The 24253-nt window shown below is 41.5% G+C and overlaps 1 protein-coding gene across 2 annotated transcripts in view; it reads left to right on the forward strand.

The window, feature by feature from the left end:
* Window positions 1-24253, forward strand: part of PCSK2 (proprotein convertase subtilisin/kexin type 2) — a 103234-nt gene that overhangs the window by 73317 nt on the left and 5664 nt on the right. For both annotated transcript variants that reach the window (XM_066546321.1, XM_066546322.1), the window contains 4 exons: window positions 3937-4025; window positions 6563-6738; window positions 20772-20987; window positions 22205-22305. In XM_066546321.1, coding sequence (XP_066402418.1) covers window positions 3937-4025; window positions 6563-6738; window positions 20772-20987; window positions 22205-22305 — 582 coding nt within the window. The remainder of the gene's footprint in view (window positions 1-3936; window positions 4026-6562; window positions 6739-20771; window positions 20988-22204; window positions 22306-24253) is intronic.

Raw genomic sequence — 24253 nt, forward strand, 5'->3', positions numbered from 1 at the left:
ATTCAGTGGAGCATCCCTTTCCTGCCTTCATAGTATCAGGAAGGACTTAAGATGCAAGATTCTTATTTTTCTGCAGGTTAAAATGCAAACGAGCATTCCATATCCAGCTGTCCAGGAGTAGCTGTGACTACTGTGTATTTCTTTGCTATTCTGTTAATTGAGCTGACATACTCCTCTATAAGCTCTTGCCATGGCTTCTGACTCCTGAATTAGTGTCACTGGTAGGTAATAGCTGTCTGCCTCTGACAGTCTGTCCCTATGTATAGCTACACAGGTGCATCTGGATAGGCCATGATTACATGGAATATCTATTGAGAGAAACCTGAAATAAAGGCTCCATTTTGCACAGCCAGTAATGCCTCTCCCATCTAATTTTATGCATGCAGAAGGATCAGACTAAAAATAGGATAAAGAACATATTCCATAAAAAATACATTTCTATGTAAGCAATTCAAGTGTTTTGTGGAACAAGAAGCAGAGGAGTGATCACTAAGGGGCTTTTGTGAGCTGCCAGCTGTATGTGGAATGTGTTAATTAGACTTTAAGAATAAATAGGAGAGGTTTTTTCATGGAGTATTCCATTATTCACAGCTGCTCTGTTTGTAAGCACAAATTCCCCTTCCATTTGGGGCTTTGCAAGACTGCTGGAATCACTTTGGCCTGTCCATCTAACAGCCACTGGCCTATGAAACCATGCAGGGTGGTTTTTGGAAGGGAAGGGTGGTGCCTCAGGCAGGAAATTGCTATCAGGCAGTTCAGCTGCTGCTGTGGGCAGAGGCCCATAGATGGCTTAGCAGCCAAGGGGTTTATTCTCATGTTTGCTGTATTCACTGTTTGACTGTGTTCAGATCCACAGCTGGGGGACCCAGCAGGAGAGTGTACGCTTGGTTCAACGTGGAACAGAGTTGTGCTTGAGCCTGAGGAGCAGTGGGAGCAGTGAAGGAACTTGAATCAAGCTCTGTTCCCAAAACGAGAGGCAGCCCCACAGAACTCAGTGTTTTCTAAGAACCACTTTGGGAACTGACTGATTTTGAACACCCTCTCCTTCTGAACCACATTCAGTACCTTGGCATGTACCACATTCTGCAGTGAAGAGGTAGCCATAGGAATTAGTGGCCTCATACTACCGTCTGATTTCATGTTGTGAGCATGCAGAAGGCACAACTTGGGCTTTCCATCTCAGGGCAATGAGATTACAAATTTCTGCCCTGATCTAAATTACCAGTAATTTATGGCCTTTGTATTCTCTATATTCTCTCACTCAGCTAATGAGTTAGCAGGGAAAAATTTTTTTGCTACTTTGGAAACCTATATTCTTCAGATGTCAGAATTTTTTGCTAACTGTGGATCCAAACCAAAGTAGGAGAATGCTTCCCCTTCTGTAAATAATGCTTAGAGACTGACAATGTCATGTGAGTAAAAAGGGGATTGCATTTGCCCCACAAAGTGTCCATCTGAGCTCTGCATGTTTAATTGCTGCCCAATGCAAGCAGCTAAACTGATCAAGAAAGATAGATGGTCCCATCTATTGAGACTGTAGCTCTCCATAGCCCTCCCCTGCAAACAGCTGAAGATAGGATGGATGGGTCCTGTCCTTTGCTGTCTGCAGAAGCATTTCAAAGCAGATGAAAAGGTACCTCAATAAAAATCTGTGCCACCTCTGACGCTTTCAAAAAGACATCAGTAAGGAGGCACACACAGGACCATTGGCAGTGGATTTTAAAACAGAATTCTTTTCAAAGAAAACGGAGAGTGAAATTTTTGTAGCTAGTATAGAGGTATTTTTTAAAATACAGTATGCAAAACTGTTTTTCAACTAAATCCACTTCTCCCCCTTACTTTTTCTATGCATGTTCACATAAAATGTGTTCACTTACATAAAGTTTATGCAAGACTTGCTCTACTTGCTAATATATGTTTTATCTTTGAAGTAGCTTGTTCACAGATGAAAATATTTTTGTGTTTTATCCCCCTATGTTAAATATTGAAATAGGGAAGAGGTGAACACTGTAGAGAAAGGCTGTGATTTGTTCTTCTGACATGAGTCAATTCATAGAAACCACAAAGGTTTATCAATGATACATGAACAGCAAATAGGGCTGACTTGGAAAAGTCTGCAATTTGCCATTAATAATTCAACCAAATGCATTTCCATGAACTCGTAAGTGATTTTTTTTTCTCTCTAGTCAGCAGCACAATATTGAAACTCTGAGCTGCTGGAATAGGCCTGTTTACAGTCTCCATTGTGTGGGCCACTGCTCTGGAGAGGCCAGGACAGGGAGACCTTCTGGTAGAACTTTTTTGTCAGGAAGGTCCTAATACAGTTTTTCTCACTGTAATCTGGCAGCATCAGTGATGTTTTGCACCCCAGCATTAGTCAAACCTATTTTGAACAAAGCCATTTATTCTTCTCTGTGCTTTGTAGTTGGCCCATAGGTGACTAGATAATGAATGCCTAGCATTGCTAGCACCTACCAATGAATGTTGTGTTTCTGTCACACTTTCTTGAGCAAGATCGTGAGAAAAAATCTTGTTGTTTGATTGTTGATAGAAATTTCTGTAGCAGCTGAATAAGAAATCTGTATTTCTGTCTTCTCTGCCCCTTTTGTAAAAGGAAGTGGATGAGATCTTCTGTCATCTCTCTTTATGGAACTGCCTCTAAAAATATATTCTCCTAAGTAGAGCAGGAAAAAGTATGTCTTGCTTCTTATCTTTTTATTGTTACACTTAGCTTTGCCAGACACCCATAAGGGAAAGAGAGGGAAAAAAGGTGATCAAAACAGTTTTGCTGCCTTCCAGGATGGTCCATCTGATACTCAGTATAACCTTTATAATACAGCGTTTTGAATTGCATGAATCCTTAGCATGCTGAGTTTCAATGCTCAGAGTGGATTGATGTGAGCAGTAGGATGGAGTCATATATTGATTTAACATCTTACACTAAAAAAAGCCCTGACAGCAGCACAGGTTTCAGTAATTTCCCTGCTGCTATGCTATTTCTTAAAAACTAGGTTATATTGTCTGCATTTCTCTTCTCTTGAGTTTAATTTCTAGGATGAATTAGGAGAAAGGAAAATGCAATTTCCCTTCCTGCAGGAGCCGCTGCTGGTGGTGCCAGTAACTGCCACTACAGCTAAAGAGTCTCTGTTAAGAGCTGTAAAGCACTTCATAGACACCAGGTATTATTGAAATACCATGTGTCAACCTGGACCTCTGTATCAGAGCAGACTTTTTGCACTTGAGCAGAAAGCAATTGCTCTGTGAGCTGGAGCACCTTGTCAGCTCTTTTGAGAATCAGGCACTGGCTGAGAGGGATGCATGTGCCTTAGGTCCCGCGGCTTTGCGCCTGGCCAGCCATGTGCAGCTCTGCTGCTGAGGAGTGCAGCGACCATTGTGGCTCCCTTCTCCTACTCCAGCTTGGTATTGCACCCACCTCTTTCTGTAGCATTTCTGTTGTGGACAGGGATATGCTCTTTGTACGTGTTCAGACAGCAAAAAGGCAGCCAGACTGTTCCATAAGGTTCGCAGTAATGGGTGTCACGGTGTCAAGACACAAAAATAAAGGAACTAATATTGATTTTATATTTATGGTGTTCTGTCAGGGGCTGTTTCTACTAAGATTTGTTAACGAGGCAGAACCTGTCTCACAAGCTAAAATGAAAAGGCCTGAATAACTTTACAGTTAAATGCAGTGTAGGGATACATGTTAACTTCAGAGCAAGCTTCACTCATCCTGCAGAGGGGAAACTGGATATTGCCTGCTTCAGCAAGGAATGAACACGTGCCAGTATTCAGCACTCAACAGTTTTGCATTGAATGGTTTTCCTCTGCAGCACTGGGAGCTGACTGAGGCAAAACTAGCTCACCGTGATCCAGCTCAGCTCAGCATGTGCATTAGCTGGGGTTCATCTGGTCTCTCTGCCTTCCTTTTCACAGCCACGGGACAAGGTGTGCAGGAGAGGTGTCTGCTGCTGCTAACAACAACATCTGCGGTGTGGGAGTTGCGTACAATTCCAAAGTGGCAGGTATGGTAGCAATCCAGGGTGTAAATAGCCCACTGTGCTTCAGGCAGAGCTTGTCCTGCAGACGGAGGGTGTTGCTCAGGACAGGGCTGCAGATTGGTGCTGGACCATGTATTTATTACTTTTCACAGTAGCTGGAGAGAGGAATTTCTCCCTGGCTTTGCCTTTTCAATCAAGGGTCTTATAAATAAAGGCTTTTTAATAACAGTGCAAAAGAGCAACTCTGCTCCTTCAAATACCAGCTCCTGTTTGTATGCTGATTTTCAGTGCTTCTTCCCTGCGTAGCTATAGAATCGTTTGTGCCAAATCTCATTTTGCAGGAGGTAAAGTATCAATTCCTGCTGCACTTAAAAACCATTTGAAAAGGGAAATCTTATGCTGCTCTTACTCTTTAGGCTCTCACAGAGCAGGACCTGCAGAGCTGTATATCTCTGTGGTTGTAGGTTTCCTCTGTTTTAACAGTGATGCAGAGTGATAAGAGCAGATGTGGAGAATGAAACAGGTGGTACCTAGCACTTAGCATCCACACCTTGGGTATTTTTACTTCTAACGAGCTCTTCTCTGTACATATATACTGAATACAGTGCTTGGAGTGAGTTAGGCTCTCCACACCATGTGTCAGTTTAGTTGAATCTGAAGTAATCCAGTTTTCCCACTCTTAAGACAGATCCATGATGAGAAGTGAGGTACAGCATGCAGAGATAGATGCTTATGAATTTCACTTTACTTTCCCTGATCCACACCAGAACATCACCCATTGCTTCTTGGAGATGGTTCACAGTGTCTGTACATGGACAGCGCTGCTCTGCTTGGCCAGCCTGTTTCAATGTAGTGCCAGGAGAATCTGAGGAAGGCCACATTTCACCTGTCACCTACATGACTGAAAGCTGAATCTCCACCAGAGAAGAGCACCAAGCAATGTTTGCTAAGCTCTTACCCAAGAAATATCAGTGAGAGTTAGTAACTGGCTGGGCAGGTCTAATAAATATCTCCTTTCTTCAGGAAGGGTAACATCTCCTTCAGGGATGGGACATTCCACAAAATTTACATTCTTTCAAGAGTTACTCTTCAAGGAATCTGAATTGAGACATGGGATTTTGTCCGGACCATGTCCATATTATTGATATAACTCTACAACTGCAAGCTGGTTGCTTGAAAATCAAGCAGTGTGACAATATTTCTGGTGACCAACAGCCAAAAAATAATCTTCTGTGTTTGTCCACTTTGCATTAAAATCCCCTCAAGTTTTTGGAAGTGCCAGCCAGCCTTCTCTGCCTGAGGACAATATGCATTGGCAACACCACTGTGTGGTCCATGGCACTGGAAGTCCATGAAAGCTGAGGATCTGCTGTTGTCATGGTTTGGAGTCATGTTTGCAGAATGAATGGAAAGTTGATTGCAGATCTGCATTTTATATGTATGGGAAGCAATTTCTCACCAATTGAGTTTGACTTCATGTTAGCTTGAGTTAGCCCATCAAGAACATCTGGCTTTGGTCTGATTTCTATTTGAAATTTATACCACCTTTTTTTTAGCCTTATATTTGAAACACACTGGTTTTCTATTGAATATAGTAAAGCCACTGGCTTCTAAATCAGGATCCTTATTGCCATTCACACTGTTTGGCACTGATTTTTGCCCAATCTCTGTCCTAAACCATTGGGAAAAGCTGAACATCAACTCAGGGATACAAATAAAGCTTGGAATGAATCCCTGGTTACTCAGGTCTCATCCAGAGGCCGTGACAGGTTGGCTGTCACTGGAATTGTCCTGTGTGTGCGGCATGATGGATGTAAGGGCTTGCACTGCTGTCTGTTGCACTCTGGCTCACTTAGAGTCAACACTTTAAGGTTTTATGAAGTTGACATGTCCTAAGATTGTATCATTTAAACTCTTTTACTTCTCCTGCAGTATGGTTAAAGGAAGTGGGTTTTAGTTTGCTTTTTTTCCTCCACATGCTGGCTGTATTTTGCTATTGCATCTGCATGTTGACAGAACGTTGGCAGAATGACAGAATATTTTTCCAGGAAATTGCTGTGTAGCATGTTTCCCTCCTCTGATTAAATTCTGGAGATGCACCCAAATAAATAGAAAAATTACTTGAAAAACTAATGACATGTGAACACAAAACTGAATGTAAGTTAGATGAGGGAGGGAACCTTACTCTTTTTTGCTAGCTTACAAAATCTTATTTTAAATGCCATTGATATTATTTAAGCACTGAATTTCTAAGACTGCTGAATTCTGTTATTTTTAAAGTGTTCTCAAAGAGTAGATGGAAAATATGGTGTAATTAGAAAGCTAACAATAAAGTTCTTTTTCTGTCTGGGCTGTGCTGCCTTGGTGGCTGGGTGTTTAATACTGGCATCCTGCTGGGTAAGCACACCCTGGTGACATGGGAATGTCAAGTGTAGAATTACTGAATGGATAAAACTGCCAGTGACTTAAAATATCTGTAACTGGTGGCCTTCTGCAGGTGCTGAGATTACATTTTGTGCTGGGTAATGGATATTTCATGCTTATGTTGATTAAAACTACAGGTATTCGAATGCTCGACCAGCCGTTTATGACAGACATTATTGAGGCTTCCTCCATCAGTCATATGCCTCAAGTCATAGATATATATAGTGCCAGCTGGGGACCAACTGATAATGGGAAGACTGTGGATGGACCTAGAGAGTTAACGCTGCAAGCAATGGCAGATGGTGTGAATAAGGTAACAGTTTTAATAATCTGGGTTCTGGGGCAGAATGGTGTGTACATGCTTGAACTGAAAACAGTGACTTGGGAACACAATGCATTTGCACAAATTATCAAACTTTCACCATATTTCAAGGTTCATTTGATGTTCACTCTGCAATATTTTGGTATTGATTTTATTATATAGTCTCAGCATACTGTGCTTATCTCTAGCCTGCTAACTGATGCTTTTCATAGGCCATTGCAGTCAAAATGGAAGAGCCTGAACCTGTAATATTCCCAGGTTGAAATATGTCAGCTGAGCTACTGACACTGCATTTTCTGTTTTGGCGTGTTACCAATTTAATTATTGTTTGGATTTGGAGTGTCTCTTGGGTTACTCATGTAAGGTCATTATTATAGCTGTGATTAAACTGCAACAGTTCGGATGTCTCTGGACTAATATCATCCAGGAGCCTCCTTGCTTATTCCCACATTCCCAGCTCCTTCTAGGAGCAGTCTGTGGTCTTTGTAAAAGACACTCAATATCACCCTGTGATCTGTTTAACCTGTACACTATAAGATGGTTGGAGGAAATGTGTGTGCCACAACTCAAAAATAAAATAAATTAGCCCAGACACACCAACCTAGCAAGGCTTTATCTCTACCTCTTTAATGTCATGCAGCCAAGACAACCATGGCTGCCCCCTGGTGCTGTAGGGAATGAGCCTCCTCCCCTTGTCTGGTTGTAGATTGGTTTCTGTATTGACAAGATCTGAAATTACCCAGAACATCTGCGATAGTTTTCTGTGGGAGCTCCACAATTACTTTTCCATCCAAATTATTTCTTCCTTTTGCTTGTGCCAGATTCTCCCACTCTTCATCACCAGCTCACTGTAAGCAGCACATTCTGTTTACCATGTTTTGTGACATGATAATTCAATCTACTGCTGTGACAAGTAGTGAAGCATCTACAGCTTTCTCAACTGCTGACCCTCAGATGTTTTGCCTGTAACAGAGGGATTATAGTTGTCTTCAAGCTTCCACCCATAAAATTTACTGCAATAACAATGGAAGACTTGTCAAAAATTCCTTCTGAGTCTGCTCAGTTTTTTAGTATAAACTGTACAAACCTCTGATGACTTGAGTCCCTCTGAAGTCACCTTACACAGGCTGTGTTTCTTCTTGTGATTTTCATTTATCTAGTGTTTCCATAAAGATCCCCTTAAACACTTTGGTCTTGAGGAGAATCTTTCTTAGATGTGTGACAGTTCTAGCAGCACCTTGATGTGTTATTGTTGCTTGATCTCTCTTCCACTTATGTTGGTTGTAGCAGATACAAACTTTGAACACAGAAAAGTTTCCATGTAATTTCTGTGCTGTCCTTATCCAATGGAGAACTTGTGTAAAAGTAGCAAAAAAAAAAATTTCTGTGCTGTCCTCATCCAATGGAGAACTTGTGTAAAAGTAGCAAAAAAGGTGGAAGATTGAAAACTGAACTAGAGTTATTTTACCCTTCAAGTGAGGCATATTTTAAATCATAATCATGGGGATTTTTGTAATTTGGTATAAAAAATACCTTTGAATTAACTTGCTGTCCTATTGCCCTATGCTTTAATTTGTGCAGTTACACTGGAATTAACCTTCTCTTTCAATGTTAAATATCAGAGTAGGGATTTTTCTTTTCTGTTTTATTGCTTGGTTGGAGTCCCATACGCAGAGTGTTGGGCATATTACCTTTTAAATACCTTGCCTTCAGGAGTGTTTGTGATTCTCTTCAAGAAATAATTTGCAGTAATAAGATAAAAAGGGGCCCTGAGATCACTCAGATTGAAGGCTCAGGAAAGAGAGAGCGCAGTGACAGTGATCTGTGCTTTGGCAAGGATTGCTTTTATCAGGAGACATATGTCTCTTTTATCAGGAGACAAAATTAACAGGAGAGCCTGCAGTAGTAATCCAGTTCTCTCGGCCATTGGAGAATTAGGAGGAATTATACTGGATTCTACAAAAAAAAAAAAAAAATTGCTGTCTTGGGGCAATTACACTTAACCTTGTAGTGGCAGTATCCCAGCTATCTCCTGGCAGTATGTGCACAGAAGATGGGACAGTTCTGCCCCAAATAACTCCCTTTGTGTTATGATCTTAGCTTTATCTACCCTTCTTTTGCTCATTACATTTCCCAAGGGAACAGTTTTTTTGGGTATAGTTTGTTCCGATTTGGTTTTTTTGAGGAGCCAGATTTTCTAGAGGTATTTCAAGCTGTCAGTGGATGCTGGGTATTCTCCATGATACTCTGAAAAACCCACTACAGAGCTGGCTGCATGTAAAGGAAGACTAACAAGCCTTTGATATAATACCCTTTTACCTAGTTTAGGTCTATAATATATGCATCACATTCTCTATTGACTAAAAATGTAAATCTAGTTTATTATTATTTCTCAGTGTAACCCTCCTATCTTATTAAAAAGTATCTTTTGTAAACTGAGAGACAAAAAAATGTAGGAATTCTTTTTATCAGCCTAGAGCTGATTCTCACCAGTTATGGCTCATGACTTAATGATGAAGCCGAAATATTGGCGGGGAGGAAGCAACATGCTGAGAATAAAAATGTATTCTTAAACTAAAAGCAATACTTGCAAATGTCCTTGAAGGCAATGTAAGAGCTCTTGCATGGAGCAAGATTAATATCCTTGCTTCTAATGCAATAAAATAAAAATCAGTAAGTAGGAGTGATACAGAATTCTTACGTAGAATGTGCATTTAATTGAGTTGACAAACACAGGTAATCTTTGCCTTGCTGCCACCACACTTGAGAGCCCTGTTCAAAGATGACACTGCCAAGTGTTTCATCCTTCCCACAATCTCCATTCCACTTTCATGTCCTTCAGAATTTCTCCTTCCAGAGCTACTGAGATTTGGGGGTAACTAGTCACCTGATAATGACAATATGATAAAAACTGCAGAAACTGTGAAACTTCATGTTTATATGTCTATTTTTATGTCTTGAAGCCACCCAGCTATAACCAGCTGGACTAAGGCCAACATTTCTGATATATATTCTTCTAGCTGAAGATGTCCCAGCTCATTGCAGAGTGGAGTTGGACTAGATGGCCTTTAAAAGGTCCCTTCCAACCCAAACTATTCTCTGATTCTATTTTCCTACCTTTCCTCTTCCATTATCCATTCTTGGCATGTGTTAAACTCATTCTTGCCTTTGCCTTAATCATACCTTCATTTTGGTGGGCTGTTTGCTTGGAAGGTAAATAGCATGAATAGAGGCAGCACTGAATTAAGGACAACAGAATCTGTCATCAAACTGGCAACTCCTTTATGGGCTCTCTTACTAATTATATCTAAGGCTAAGCACAAAAGGGATAGTATGTGCATGAACTGGGTGTCAGCATAACCCATGTAATCAGAAGTTATTGGGAAAGGTACTCAAGCTGCTTTTTGTTGCTAAGATATTTTTTAATGTGATCTGGCTTCACTGTGATATCTCAAGGATTTAGTTCAAGGACAGTGGTCAGCAGCATGGCTGGGTCACTGAGCAGTGGTGGTTGCACTGCAAGGATATATGACCTCACAGTTGAATTAGCAAGAACTTGGGAATAGGGATTGAAAGGCGTTTCATACACACAGAGGTCCACAAGTATTTGGCAATTACCAGCACTGGCTTGACACGGGTGAACACTCTTACCTGATGCAACTTTCAGCTGCTAGAAAATACTTATTCGGGATGTAACCTGAAAGGACTTTTTAAAACTTTTAGTTTTTAAAGATTAGACTGAAAGTTGTATGTTTACTGTACTTGTCTAATGAGGGGGCCTTGCATTCATTGTATGCATAGTATGACTGGACAAAGCAATGCTGTGTGAGTTACTTATCCCTTGTCTGAGCTGTGCTTACCCACTTTGGGGGTTAGAAGGCTTGGAGAGGGAGGTAGAGATGATGGAAATCCTGTGACAACACATCTCTCTTAAATAGAGACTTTCTGTTCTCTAGTATCTTGCATCCAGAATTTCATCACCTGTCATCTTAAACAGGAAAAGGCAACTTAGGTTAAGGACTAATTCCACTTACATTTTATGGTATTAACCTGGTTGTAGTGTAGTGTCCAGTAAACATTTCTTATTTGCCATTTCATGAGTCTAGTTCTTTCCAGCTTCAGTTACTGGAATTTAAGGCAACAAAAAGAAGTAATCAAATGAATTGGTCTCTTATCTATTCCATTTTTATGATGTAGGCTTTTATATTAGGAGGTTGTGAGTGGTTGCTCATGGACTGAAATAATTCCTTGAGATTTCACCTTCTCAGCCAGAATATATAAGACATGAGCCATTTGTGCTTGTGCTGGTGAAAACATTAGTGCTTCCCTAATGTAGTTGTACCTAAGAAAACAATGCCCAAGTACAAATTACCTGGGGAGCAGTATTAAGAATTCATAGTCACATCATGGCTTTGTAACTGGGCTCACCAATGAAGGAAGAATTGACAGTGTAAAAAAACAAAAGGAAATATTTTTCATTTACCTCTCTCCAAGTGCACAGAAATTGTGTTATTGTTCTTTGAAAATATCATGTTAATGAAGTATATACAGTTAGATGCCTCTAACATAATTTTATTGTTCAACAGCTAAGTGAGGACAGGAAAATTTATTATATGACAACCATCTGATTACTCACTTTTTGAGGAAGCCCACCAAGCTACTTTATAACTTGGGCCTTTTACTATCGTATTGCCATTGTGTCTGAAATATGCATTATAATTCTATGCCTTTTTCATCTAAGATAAAATCAAACCTTATTAAAACCCCACACATGTTGTATCTGTTTGCAATTCTGAACCCTGGTCATCTGACAGGGATCTTTTCTAAGGAGGCAAGATACTAATGGAGCCTGAAAATGCTGATTTTGTTGTCTCACTCTGCCCTCCAGGAGTGTTTTTTTTTGCCTAATCTCTGTGCCACAGCTCAGCAGATAACATGGTTTAGCTTCCCAGCAAGGCTGATACTGCAAGCTGGGAACCTTTGCACGGTGCTTCCAGGAGCACAGATGAACCTATGAGGCCAGAGTTCATCACACCACTTGGGAATGCTGGGAAACCAGCACTGTCACTGCTAAAGAGTAAATTGGGTGTGTTGAGTCTTTCTGAGTGATACTCTAGTTCAGAAACAATGAGAAGAGAATGAGATTGATTTTTTTGCAAATATTATCAATACTAGAATTAGGCCTGTTGAATTGTTGTATTATCACTTGTGGTACACAGCCCAGCATCCTGCAAAAAAGAAATGGCTAATTAAAAGGTTTTGCCTTAGCAATTTCCAAGTTTCCTTCTCGTTTCCCTGCAAGACTGAACCCTCACTGAAACCTAATGCTGCCTCTCTTCACCAAAAATATAATTTTACATATATTTCTCTTGGCTAAGAGAAACCCATCCAATTTCAACAGCAATTTCGATGTAAAAAAATGGCTCAAGCATTATTTTTAGCCAAAGGAGGTATTAACAATTAAGCAATTAATTGTGGGTTGGCATATATGAGTTCAGTACTCTTCTGTGACCAATTCTAAAATAAGTTACAGAAAGCCTTTTATTAGAGTTTATGAATTATATGTCTTAGATTTGTTTGGGCCTTGTATGCAGCAGTCTTGGAGTTTGGTGGTTATTACCTGACCCAAATACTTTCAGAAATCTGCTAGGACAAACTGGACAGACAGTTATTAAAGGCAGCAAAATGTGAAAGGGACACAAAAAAGAGAAGTATGTTGGAAGTGTGGTTCCAAGTGATAGTTATCCTCTGCACAGTAGCCAAGTATTGAACTGAGTTCTTGCTCCTGCTAAAACAGCCTTTCCTCTTCCACTGTTGAATACCAGAAGGTTAGGCCAGCAGGGAAGGGACAGACAGGGCCTTCATCAGTGGTGAATTTGAGAGGATAACCCTGTTGCTGTTTCTTCTGAGCTGAACTGTATGGCTTGTGGCTGTGCTGGGCTTTTCCAGGGTTACAGTTCAGCATCTCCAGGCTTTCGGAAGGAACTGGATGTAGGAGAAGTGCAAAGGCATTCAGCTCAAACAGGGTAGCTGTGCGCTTGAACCTGTGTGGTGGCAAACTTTGGCAATCCAAGTATGTTTCCTGCTATGTTTTCTCTGAGGTATCTCTGAGGTTTAATCAAGGTTGCTTGGCTGGCTGTCAGAAATGTGTTTCTGCCTAGATTTTGCTTTAGGTTTTTAACAGTGCCCAAGTCATCAGTATAGGAAAGGAGCAAAGTGATCCAAGAAGTCACAGGCTACCAGATTGCTCTAGGCAAATCATCCTGGCAGCTGGAGGAGCCAGGGGAGTGAGAGATGTTAGGGATGCAGGAACATGCAGGCAGGCTCCAGAAAACCCTGGCAATACAAAAAATGGGCAGCAGTTCAGGGATGCCAAGGACTCGCTGCCTCCAGCTGACTTGTACTGCATAGCAACCTCTGCAGTAGGTCGTTGCAGCCTGAATAGCTGCTAGTAAAGTCCAGGGTAAGGAAGCAAAAAGGGCCTTTGCATAATATCAACAGATGTTTAATTCAGCTGGCCAGTGAGATGTTTAGAGTTCCAAAGCACACACATGTGGAGGGTCCAGGTTCCCCTCTCTCAAGGAGCCCCCGGGGTGACCCTGGTCTTGAGGGCGGTACTAAGATAAGGGCCAATCAGGGGATAAGGAGAGAGTGGCTCAGGGACACAGGAACAGACGTAGGAGGAGCTGGGGAAGGAGCCAGTGGGGTCTTATGGGCTTTCGAGGGAAGCTTCTTGTGTTTCCCCAAGCCAGGGGATGCCCCCCAGGGTCTCCACAACTCCCCATTTTGAAATTATTAAGAAAGCTTTTCTGAAGGGTCAACTGAATCAACACAAAATGACAAAAACAAATAAAAACCCTCTACATGTGTGTGCTTTGGGACTCTATTAAACATCTCACCACATGGCTGAATTAAACATCTGTGGATATTATGTAAAGGCCCTTTTTGCTTCCTTACCCTGGACTTTACTAGCAGCTATTCAGGCTGCACAAATGGCGCACTGAACAGAGACCTCTTCTCCTAGAATACATCTGCACTAGACCACCCTGAGAATTGGGGGTTTTTTTTACCCCAGTGTGGTGAGTTTGAAATTTTGGTTCCTTCCTCCTTTTACTCTCCAGTGTTGGGAAGAGACTGGGTTAAGATGGAAACAGCACTCACCCATGCAGAACAAGAAGTTTACCTTGTTATAAATGAGGTCCCATATCTCTAATTTATTAATTCACAGACTTAAAATTTAGCAGCAGTTTTTAATTGAGCAGCCATTTTATAATACAATCAAATATAATCCAGTAGTTACAAAAAGAAATTTGGCAGTGGTTCAGATAAAGCATAAGCAAAAATCGATTGATCGGGGTATGGGGAGGGCATCCCACCATCCCACCCTGCCTCACATACAAAAGGCAAAAGGATCCAAACACAACTTATATACTGTATGCTAATGCATATTCATCAATGTTTTCCCATAAATCTCCTCCTATTTTAGATTCTCAAAATCTATGTCACTGTACTGTGCAGCGCATGCTCCTGTTGTTGCTAAGGGAGGAAGGTACCCCCCTCCCACTTTTGGCTCTTTGGTAGTCTTCTTGGGGGAAGGCCGACAGTCTTTCTTGCTGTCCTCTGAATAACCTGGCAGGTGGTGCGTGCGCATTAAGCTTTGTGTTATGTAAGTAAGCACCATGTTCCAATTAAGCCTTATAATTTTATAGATAAGACCACTATTTTAGACTCCCTGTCTGGAATTTCCCAACTTTATTCTCTTTATTGTCCCAGCTTCTCAAGGTCGGTCCTGCTCTGGGAGTTGTCGTAACTTCATCTTGATGCCAGTTCTGGCTTGGGAGTCTCCCTAACTTTTGTTCATCCCAATTTCCTGCATCCTGTTTCTCACATGTATCATCTACGAAAAAACCTATCTGCTTCATAACACTAATCACATATACTTTTCCCAATTATTTTCCCAAAATATTGATGTAATTACAGTTTAGTTAGCATGAATCACACCCATTTATCAACTTCCACCTTAAAAATTCTTTTATTCAAGAAAACTTTTGTTTTTCAGAGGGGGAGTTGAAGTGTTTTGTACACTGGTTATTTAAGCACTTTCCTTATATTTTGCGGAACTCAGTCCGAACCAATAAATTTTTGGAAGTAATTTGGGAAAAGTTAAAAACTAAGACAGAATTCCGTTCTTTATTTAATATGATGATGAAATCCATTCTGAATCTTGAGGACCATTCAAAAAACAGCTGAAAAACCCCTCCTCTGTGTTCCCCTCTTTGTGCCCCTGCACCTCCTCCCCTGTCACACAGACAGACTCCTCCAGATTCTCCCGTCTTTACTCCTGCTGCCCAAGTTGGCTCTCACCGCATGGCCGCAGCCGCATAGTCACATTGATGTGCTCAAGATGGCAGATACCCCATGGTTGGAGCTGCGGGGTCCCCCTTCCGCCCTCTGGTACTTACACTTCCTCCCACAGACATGTTCACCTTGGTTGCTATAGCACTGCGAGACGGAGCAGCTGGAGCAGGTGGTGAGAGCCATCCCCCCTCGCACTGAACAGCTGCCCCCGCAGAAAACCTGCGGCCTCCCCACTGCTGCTCCACATGGCTGATACTCACTGTCCAGCCCGCCCCGTGGCAGCCCGCTGCATGGGGGCCAAGGGTGGGCGGGCACGACCGGCGAGCCCAGGGTGCTGCTGTCGTCGGGCAGGCAGACAGCCCCACCGGGGGATGGCTTAGAGCCGCAGTCCTGGCTGTGAAACCGCTGCCCCCATGCCAGCAGCACCCGCAGGCACCAACCGAGAGAGACACCCGAGAAGGAGAAAAGGCTGAATCTCAGCGTGGCCACCAGCGCTGGGAGTGCGATGAACTTTGCATGGCAGCGCAGCAGCAACGCATCCAGCACCACCAACACAAACACAAACCCACTGAAAAAGGTAAAAAAGTCCTTGCCATGAACATTTTGGGGACAGTGAAATGGTTCAATGTCAAAAACAGATACGGTTTCATAACCCGGAATGATAACAAAGATGTGTTTGTTCATAAGACTGCTATAAAAAAAATAACGCCAGGAAATACCTCCACAGTCTAGGAGATGGAGAAATTGTGGAATTTAATATAATACAAGGAAGAAATGGCCCCCAAGCAGCCGATGTGACAGGACCTGGTAGAGTTCCAGTGCAAGGTAGTAAACATGCACCAGACTGCAAACCTGCGAAATATTATCCACATCATAGAAGTCCTCCACACACCTACCAAGGAAATAGAACCCAAAAAATTCCTGTGGCATCCGTACCCCCCTCCCACTTTCCCCTTTTCCTTTCCATTGTCCTGTTACTCTTTTTTTATGTTCCCATAAATTCCTACCTCCCTTTCCCCTCACCTATGGTCTCCCTCCACTAATCCTTTTCCCCAGAGTTCCTTCATAATACCAGAGGGAGTGTGATTGGGAGGGAAAGAAAGGAAAGTTTCCCTAAAGTAACCATCTTTTTCTTAAAAGTTAATGATTTCTATTTAGAGTTTCCAACAGGCACACCACCTACCTACCTTGTACAGGGTCTGTCAGAGCCAACAACACCGCCACAGGTGACAGAGAACCAATCCCTGCTGAAGAAACCTTCTCCTGACTCAGTTTCCTGATAAACCATACTAAGCAAACCCTGCATCCCTCCTGCCAGCTCTAAGAAAATCTGTTTGGACATTGGGGAGTCAGAATTTTTTGCATTTTGAAAACTGTCTTATGAGTGCTTTTATTTGTTTTTGTCATTTTGTGTTGACTCAGTTGACCCTTCAGAAAAGCTTTCTTAATAATTTCAAAATGGGGAGTTGTGGAGACCCTGGGGGGCATCCCCTGGCTTGGGGAAACACAAGAAGCTTCCCTCGAAAGCCCATAAGACCCCACTGGCTCCTTAGTACCGCCCTGGAGACCGGGGTCACCCCAGGGGCTCCTTGAGAGAGGGGAACCTCTGGACCCTCCACATGTGTGTGCTTTGGGACTCTAAACATCTCACTGGCCAGCTGAATTAAACATCTGTTGATATTATGCAAAGGCCCTTTTTGCTTCCTTACCCTGGACTTTACTAGCAGCTATTCAGGCTGCAACAATAGGTGGCTATGCAACAATCAAACAATCAAAGCTTCAGGAAACACTGGCTCAGGTACTAGCCCAGAGGCCATAATGAATGAAGAAAACAACAAGGGGGGAAAAACATAGTTTAAGTAATGCCTGAAGTTACATAAAGTGAGAAAGGCTGAAGTCTTCTGCCAGCTTGCTTTTGCAAGGTAGCTCACAAAAGATATTTCTCTGGGATTATGCATTTATGGAAGATGAGAAAAAGGGGTAAGAATATTTCTCAGGGAATGTTTCCTCATGGTGCAGCTTCCCACTAAAGACACCGGAAATAGAAAACCTGCTCTTTTCTTAAAGAGAGCTTCACAGGAACTGTCTGTGAATTACTAAACATATAGCCTTGCCAAACATTTAATTCTGGTTCAACTTGAATTGAGAACTGGGCCTCTCTTGGGCTGGTATTAAATGCACCATGATCCATTTTCAGCTCTGAGTGAGATATATCTTCAGATGGCTCAGAAGGGTGAGTGCCAGGCCATGCATCACTTTTGGAGGAAATGAACAGGTTTCTACAAGATTGTGGAGGAAAGATACTCTTTAAAATGTATCTTAAAACCTTCCTGGTGTTGTGTTCTTCCTGAATCTTCCTTCAGGCTCCCTCTAGTGGTTACAGTGTATGTTACTATTGCCTTCTTCAGTCCCGTTTTTGGTCCACATGGACAGCAGCTTGACTCACACTAGTAATATTTTTTAGGTTCACATAAGGTTGAGATGCAAATAAGAGCTTTCAGTTCACTTTAAATATGATGTTTAGTTAATACAACTGGATTTTATTTTTCTGGCTTAACACAGAATCATAGAGTGCTTTGAGTAGGAATGGACCTTAAAAGCCATCTAATTCTTGAACCCCTGCCATGCCACGACCAAGGATGCGACCCACTAGATGAGGACTAGATCAGTTTTATTACTACTACTATCCAGAGAACTGAAAATTTACTTCTCCTGAAGCTGTATATTTCTACCTGGTAAACTACACAATCCCTGAGAACAGCGACCAGTTTGCTTGTGCAGGCAGTCTCTCTGTGGAATCTGACTGTGGGACATGTGAACAACAAATCCTAAGCATCATTACAGATAATGCGGTTGAACTGCTGTCAGTTTATTCCAGCAGTGTTTGCTTGTCTTTCCAGTCCTGGCTAGGAAGGAAAGGCAATTGAAATTAGAGTATTAAGAGATGAGTTGTAGGTTTTAACACTAAGACCACTTATGGATATGACTCCTGTGAAAGCAATATCGTGAAGCCATTCTCAAAGTTACAGTAATTGCATGCATAAAACCCATCCCAGAGTTTCAGTTCCTCTGTGACTTCCCCTTGCTTCACACCAACAATATGTTACATGCATTTTCTGCCATTCTGCTACAAATCCCATTCATGGGGTAAAATGCTTGGCAGCACAAAACAGTCCTGCTGAGCAGGGCTAAGTTTTTTCTCTGTGCTGGACACTGCAGAGGTTAAATTCATGTTAGCACTTTAGTGAATTTCTCACATGAAATTGAAGTGTTTCCCTTTCAAATGACAAGAAAGGAGATTGTTTAAGAACGGGTCCATACATGACAAGCATCCTATTCCTGCCATCTGCTTTCTGTGTTGGACAGCCACCTGGTTTTTTGGGACTGAGGCTGTCCAAAGCAGGTAGAGGGTTGCAAAGTGGTGTGGTGGTGTTGGTGGGCATGGTGGTGGCAAGATTGGTATGTAGCCTCTGAAGGCAGTCCAAGGACAAGGTTTGGGCCCATAAACTAATGGCAGTCAGAGCAAAAAGTGGGATATGGAAAAAGTCCAAGAGAAAAAAGGCAGAACTGGTGTTGTTCTACTGAATTTTATTTTTAAAATAAATTGCTAGCATGATTTTGTTCTTAAAAGTACATATTTTTGCAACAGTATCCTCCTCCCTTAAAATGCAACTGATAGGCCTTTGTGGAAGTTCTTAGATGGATTTCAGAGAGCTTTTTCATAGTCATTATCTTTATTATGAAAATCTGTGTCCTGAGATGTTACATATCCCAGTGTCAGCAATCCTGCTGTGCAATTCAGTGGATTATAATGCAACTCACTAACGTGCTTGAAATAATGAGGTTGCTCTGTTCAGTGGGGTGCAATGAAAAATAGAAGCTACTGCTGGGAGCTCAGATTTGATTTAAAATCCTGACTGAAAAGGTTCCCTATTAAAATGCTACTGCAGGTTACTACGTTTTTATATTCATTAACTTCCATTTCATGCTGGGCAGTGAGAAGACCAGAAGAAATTTTTTAGTGTTTTGCTCAGTGCATCTAAACAGTGTGTTAAATTCTAGCCTTGCAGACTTCTGGTGCTCTTGGAAGTAAATGTTGGATTACTTGAACTAAACATAGAGAGAAACGGTGGCTGTGCTGGAATCAGTTGGAGATCTGAGCTTTGAGTTCCATACCACAGATCTTTTCCTGGGAGTTGAAGTTCTCACATCTGACTCTCTTTCAGACAGCTCCTACCTCTTTCTGATTATGGAATTAAAAGGAGCTGAGTTGATCCTTCCCCACTACTTGCCTATCTGGAAGCTGGGGAGAGGGTATGGATTTATTTAGTTTAATTAATGGCAAGCCTTTATAGTAGCCCTTCAGCTTCAGTCAGTTCTGTCCGTCTCAGAATAATTACGAGACTGTTTTTCTGTAGATTTTTTGTAAGGCCTTGTAGCTTTATTTTCTCCTTAAAAGTAGAATCTGGTTTGTCAGAGAAACAACTGAGCCAATAATACCTTTGGAAAAAGAAATGTATTGAGAGAAAATAGTGCTGGTAAAGCTTTTTAGCCATTGTCTGAACCTAACTGGATCTTACAAACCCAGCCTGTGAGATGACCTATATCCCTTTTAAAACACTTTTCCTCATGGCACTTAGACCATGACATAAATGCTAATGAATATGTAAAATGTCTTGGCATGTGCCACAGGAGCCTTCAGGGTATGAAGCAAACCAGATGATAAATGGAAGTGCTTTGTGTACACAAGATTGCAGAACTGGCTTTGGCTGCCATTTATCTGGATTTAATAACCTGCATAGGTCTGTGTATCACGGCTGAGGTTTCAGATATGTTTTATTTGTACCATATTTCTCCTTTATAGATGCTCAGCTTTAGAATTAGATGTGCAGTTGTTTTCCCAATTGATGGGGACGATTTAAAGGACATGGATACCAATAAAGAATGGTCTTATTTTACTACTAATACTGAGGCAACACAGAGGCAAAATAATACATTTAATAAAACAATAAGCTTACTATGCACTTGGCTTCAGCAACAAACAAAACAAGCAAGATAATGCACCTAATAAGTACTGTATGAGGGAGAGAGAATAGTGATTGAGAAAGATATATCACAAATTGCCTAAATACCATCCTCCAGAACCCACAGCCACTGGGTCTGTTGCAGCGGCTATTTGGAGAACTTTCCAGGGAACTGGGAGGTCCTAGAAGTGCGTTCCCTCCTAAGTGAGGTCTCCAGAGTCACTGCGAATGGAGTGTTCCAGCTTTTATAACACACTTCCCAACCAACAGGGACCAGGGCTTGGCCAGAGCGCAAGCCATGGTGGGAATAGGGTTTCTTGCAAATAAACATCTGGTGGTGTCAGTTGGGAAGGTTTCTTTAAATGATACATTTATTAACATATCTTGCAGATAGTTACATAAGCTCATGTGAAAGTTTTTAAAGCAGTCGGTTTCATGTTAAAGCAGCTTGGTGAGTCTGTATGCAAGATTCTTTTGTTAAATGGCTAGCCATAGACAGTATCTATTTTATGATTTTCAGGATTCATCTAGTCAACTTTCACTTGGGCCTGTTGTTCAAGCCTGAGCACTTCAGAAGTTTAAAGTTACTGCTATCTCCTATTTGCTGTTTAACTCCAGAGGGTTGATTTTCTCCTCTCACAGGGCCGGGGTGGAAAAGGCAGCATCTATGTCTGGGCCTCTGGAGATGGAGGCAGCTATGATGACTGTAACTGTGATGGTTATGCATCGAGCATGTGGACAATCTCCATCAATTCTGCCATAAATGATGGGCGGACAGCTCTGTATGATGAAAGCTGCTCTTCAACCTTAGCCTCCACCTTTAGTAATGGGAGGAAGAGAAATCCAGAAGCTGGTGTGGTGAGTCCTGATACTATTGTGCTGCTGTTGCTGTGTTTGTGCATGATGTATATCTATCTGTATGACCTATTGCAACTCTGTGTACTTCAGAGCAGCAGATGGTTCTTTGTTGTGATGAATATTTTCTCATTTGCAGTATGTGATGGTGCCAAAACTGTCAGATGAGAAGATGTGGGATTTTTACTGAGAACAGAATGATCTTCCATCTTTTAGAGCTTCAAAGGAAAGTCGGTGCTTTCCTTTATCAGAAACCAGATTACAAAGTTCAGTTGTCCTCTTTCTGGAGGACAGTGTGACAAAAGGTTTCTGTAAAAATCTAAGTTAACATCTGAGATCATATTTTCTTGTACTGGCAGACTTCTGCTGTACAAGCAGCACAGAGCAAAATGACATTTAGTCATCCACGGAGGACATATGGGGGTTCTGATTACCAGAGCCTGCTGTTGCTGCAGGGCCATACCTACAGCTGGAAAACAGGCAAGTTTAGTTCAATTGTATTTAGGATTCTCTTCCACTGTAATGATCACGGCTCTTCAGCACCTTCAGACTAGTTCAGTTTACAGAGTGGAAAATGCAGACATACTGACTCAAAGTTCTTTTTTGCAAAAAGCTGTTGTACATTTTCCATGGCCCTGTTTCAAATCCCCAAGACACAGTGTGCAATCCTAAACGCCCACATGCAGTAGCAGACAGAGCACTGCTTTCTGTCTTCAGTCAGCTCTGTGATGATACCAGCCAAAATGATCTGTGGCATCTTTGTAATTATTGCCATAAAATGCATTTCTGAGGTATTTTTCTGGTCTCTGCTAGTGACTAATCTGCACAGAAGACAGCAGCCTGGTGCTGCTGCTGGTCTCGGAGTTGGACAAATGTTAAAAAACTCAATAGTGTTAACAATTCTAGTTTCAAATCTTTTTGATAATCAGAAATGAATTTAAGGCCTTTGGTGGTTAAGCCATGTTTGTAAGAAGTTTGTAAGGGTTCTAAGTGATAATGACCACTGGTTTACTACCTGATGACTTGCTCTTTCATTTATGCTCTAAATGTGTCTCACTGTGGTTTTAAATTGATACACTCTTCCAGAAAAGAACAGAGCATGGGCATGAATACAATGAAAGAGCAAGGACACGAACTCCAATTTCTGTATTTTTCTGAGTCTGTAGCTGCAGTGAAAATGGGATAGCTGGTTTCATTAATTACATCTAATATCATTGCAGGCTACAACAGATTTGTATGGCAACTGCACCCTGCGTCATTCAGGCACGTCTGCAGCTGCCCCTGAAGCAGCCGGAGTGTTCGCCCTGGCCCTGGAGGCTAAGTATGCTGTTGAGAAATTCCTCATGAGCTCTAGAGAGGAGAGGACCTGTGGTTTATTTAATGGTGTTCGTCATTTCAGTTGGCTGGCTGTGGCATGAGGCTGCAATAACCAGCTCAAAAGCCACCTTGTACCGTAGTGATGTGCATCGTGACTTGCAGATGGAGCAACAGCCTTGCCAAAGTTGCATGGCGGATGTATTTTGGCTGTCTGGCTCTCTCTGTGTCCTCCCCATCCTCTGCATCTGGGAATTAGACTTCTCTAGCACTGTTTGGAGGAAGGGATTATTTAATTTCTCCACATGTCCTCTGTGAAATGCCCAGCCTATAAAAATATAAGAATGACCCTGTAATAAGAGACAGGAGTTCATCTTGTGCCAGGATACTATCTGCAATGACAGATGCTTAGGAAGAGGACAAGAAGTGAGGATTAAAAGTGATCTTACAACAGGAGCTTTGTTGATCCGTGATTTGTAGAGACAGCAGTGGGTCTCTTCTGCTTAATAGCCAGAGGCAGATTGATCTTCCTTGGAGTTGTCTAACTCTTTTTCAGATTGTCTGTATTTGGCACCTAGGTCATCCAGTAACAACCAGTTCCTCAATATTTTTTTTTGCAATGGTGGTGTGGAATGTTTTCTTTGTTTTCTTAACCCATTGCTGGTAGCTTGCTTCTGTGCTCTGTAATTGCTCTGTTACATGAAGGAATAAATATCCATTGTCTGTTTACTATCTCCATGGTATTCCTGACGCTGGAACCATTTTTATATCTTGAAATCATTACCTTCTTCTCTACTGATTAGGAAAAGTTTTCCTTTCAATATGTTTTTTTTTTTCATGAACTGAGGCAACATTTGCTTAGTTACAGAGTTTCAGTTGCTGTAACCACAACATGAAGTGAGTACTATGTGCATAGTTTCCTTCAACAGTGCAGAATAATGAAGATTTGTGAAAGGAGGCCAAGTTTACATTAACAGAGCAATGGCTATCGTGCTCAGAACATGACTTGGTCCAAGTCTCTCTCTCATTTTTCAGGTTTTATACATGTAAAACACATGCCAAATGTTTGGCTTTGGATGATCATTCCTTCTACTATCAAATTCATTCAGTGGGACAGCCACTATATAAAATATTAATATGGCCATAAAAATGTAAAGGTTTAATGACTTTTCTGACCACTGAATGTTTAAACTGGACTGGAACCTAAATATCTCAGTAATAATTATTCTTTTTCATTTGAGCTACCCATAAAGACTGGAATTACTCTGCCATTATAATGAATAGGAATTAGACTTAATACCCCTGGCTTGCGCTAGAATTTCTAGGCTTTGCTGAAAAGGCAGCAGGAGAGAGAAGGAACTGTCAGTGTCTTCCATATCCTTCTGGCTGTATTGAATTGTATTGTGCATCCTGGATGAGCCTTGCCAGGAGTCACTGACAATCTCCCATGAAAGCCTGTTCTTGCCTGCATTATGTCTGTCAGCTCATACACAATATAGGACTGATGTGTCTCTCAAACCAGACCAATCTGTGAAATAGAAAGTACAGCTTTAAGATATGGAGCAAGCTTTTAAAAGATCTCAATAAGAATGATGCAAGTGATATCTTCTTTTCAGCTGTCTTGTGTCACCTTGGGGAATGACAGTAAGGCTGTTCTGGTATACATTCAGCACATACACATGCTTATTACTTGGGGCACAGAAAGCTGAAAAGCACGTCCTTTTAGGCTGATGGTTTGAATTAGAAGTGGTTTTGCAATTTTGGAGAACATATTTGGAAAAGTACTATATACTTCAAACCTATTCATATTCTCACTGAGCTCAATAGAAGCTTTGTTACTGATATGTGTGTAGTTACAATTTCAGTGTTATTCATAGAAGCAAACTTTACCCAAAGCCTTACTCAAGGACAGTTTTTCTTTAATATCTGCTTGGAAATACTGTAATGTTTGTTTC

Source organism: Molothrus aeneus, chromosome 3, assembly GCF_037042795.1.
Source record: "Molothrus aeneus isolate 106 chromosome 3, BPBGC_Maene_1.0, whole genome shotgun sequence".
In the NCBI taxonomy this organism is placed as follows: Eukaryota; Metazoa; Chordata; class Aves; order Passeriformes; family Icteridae; genus Molothrus; species Molothrus aeneus.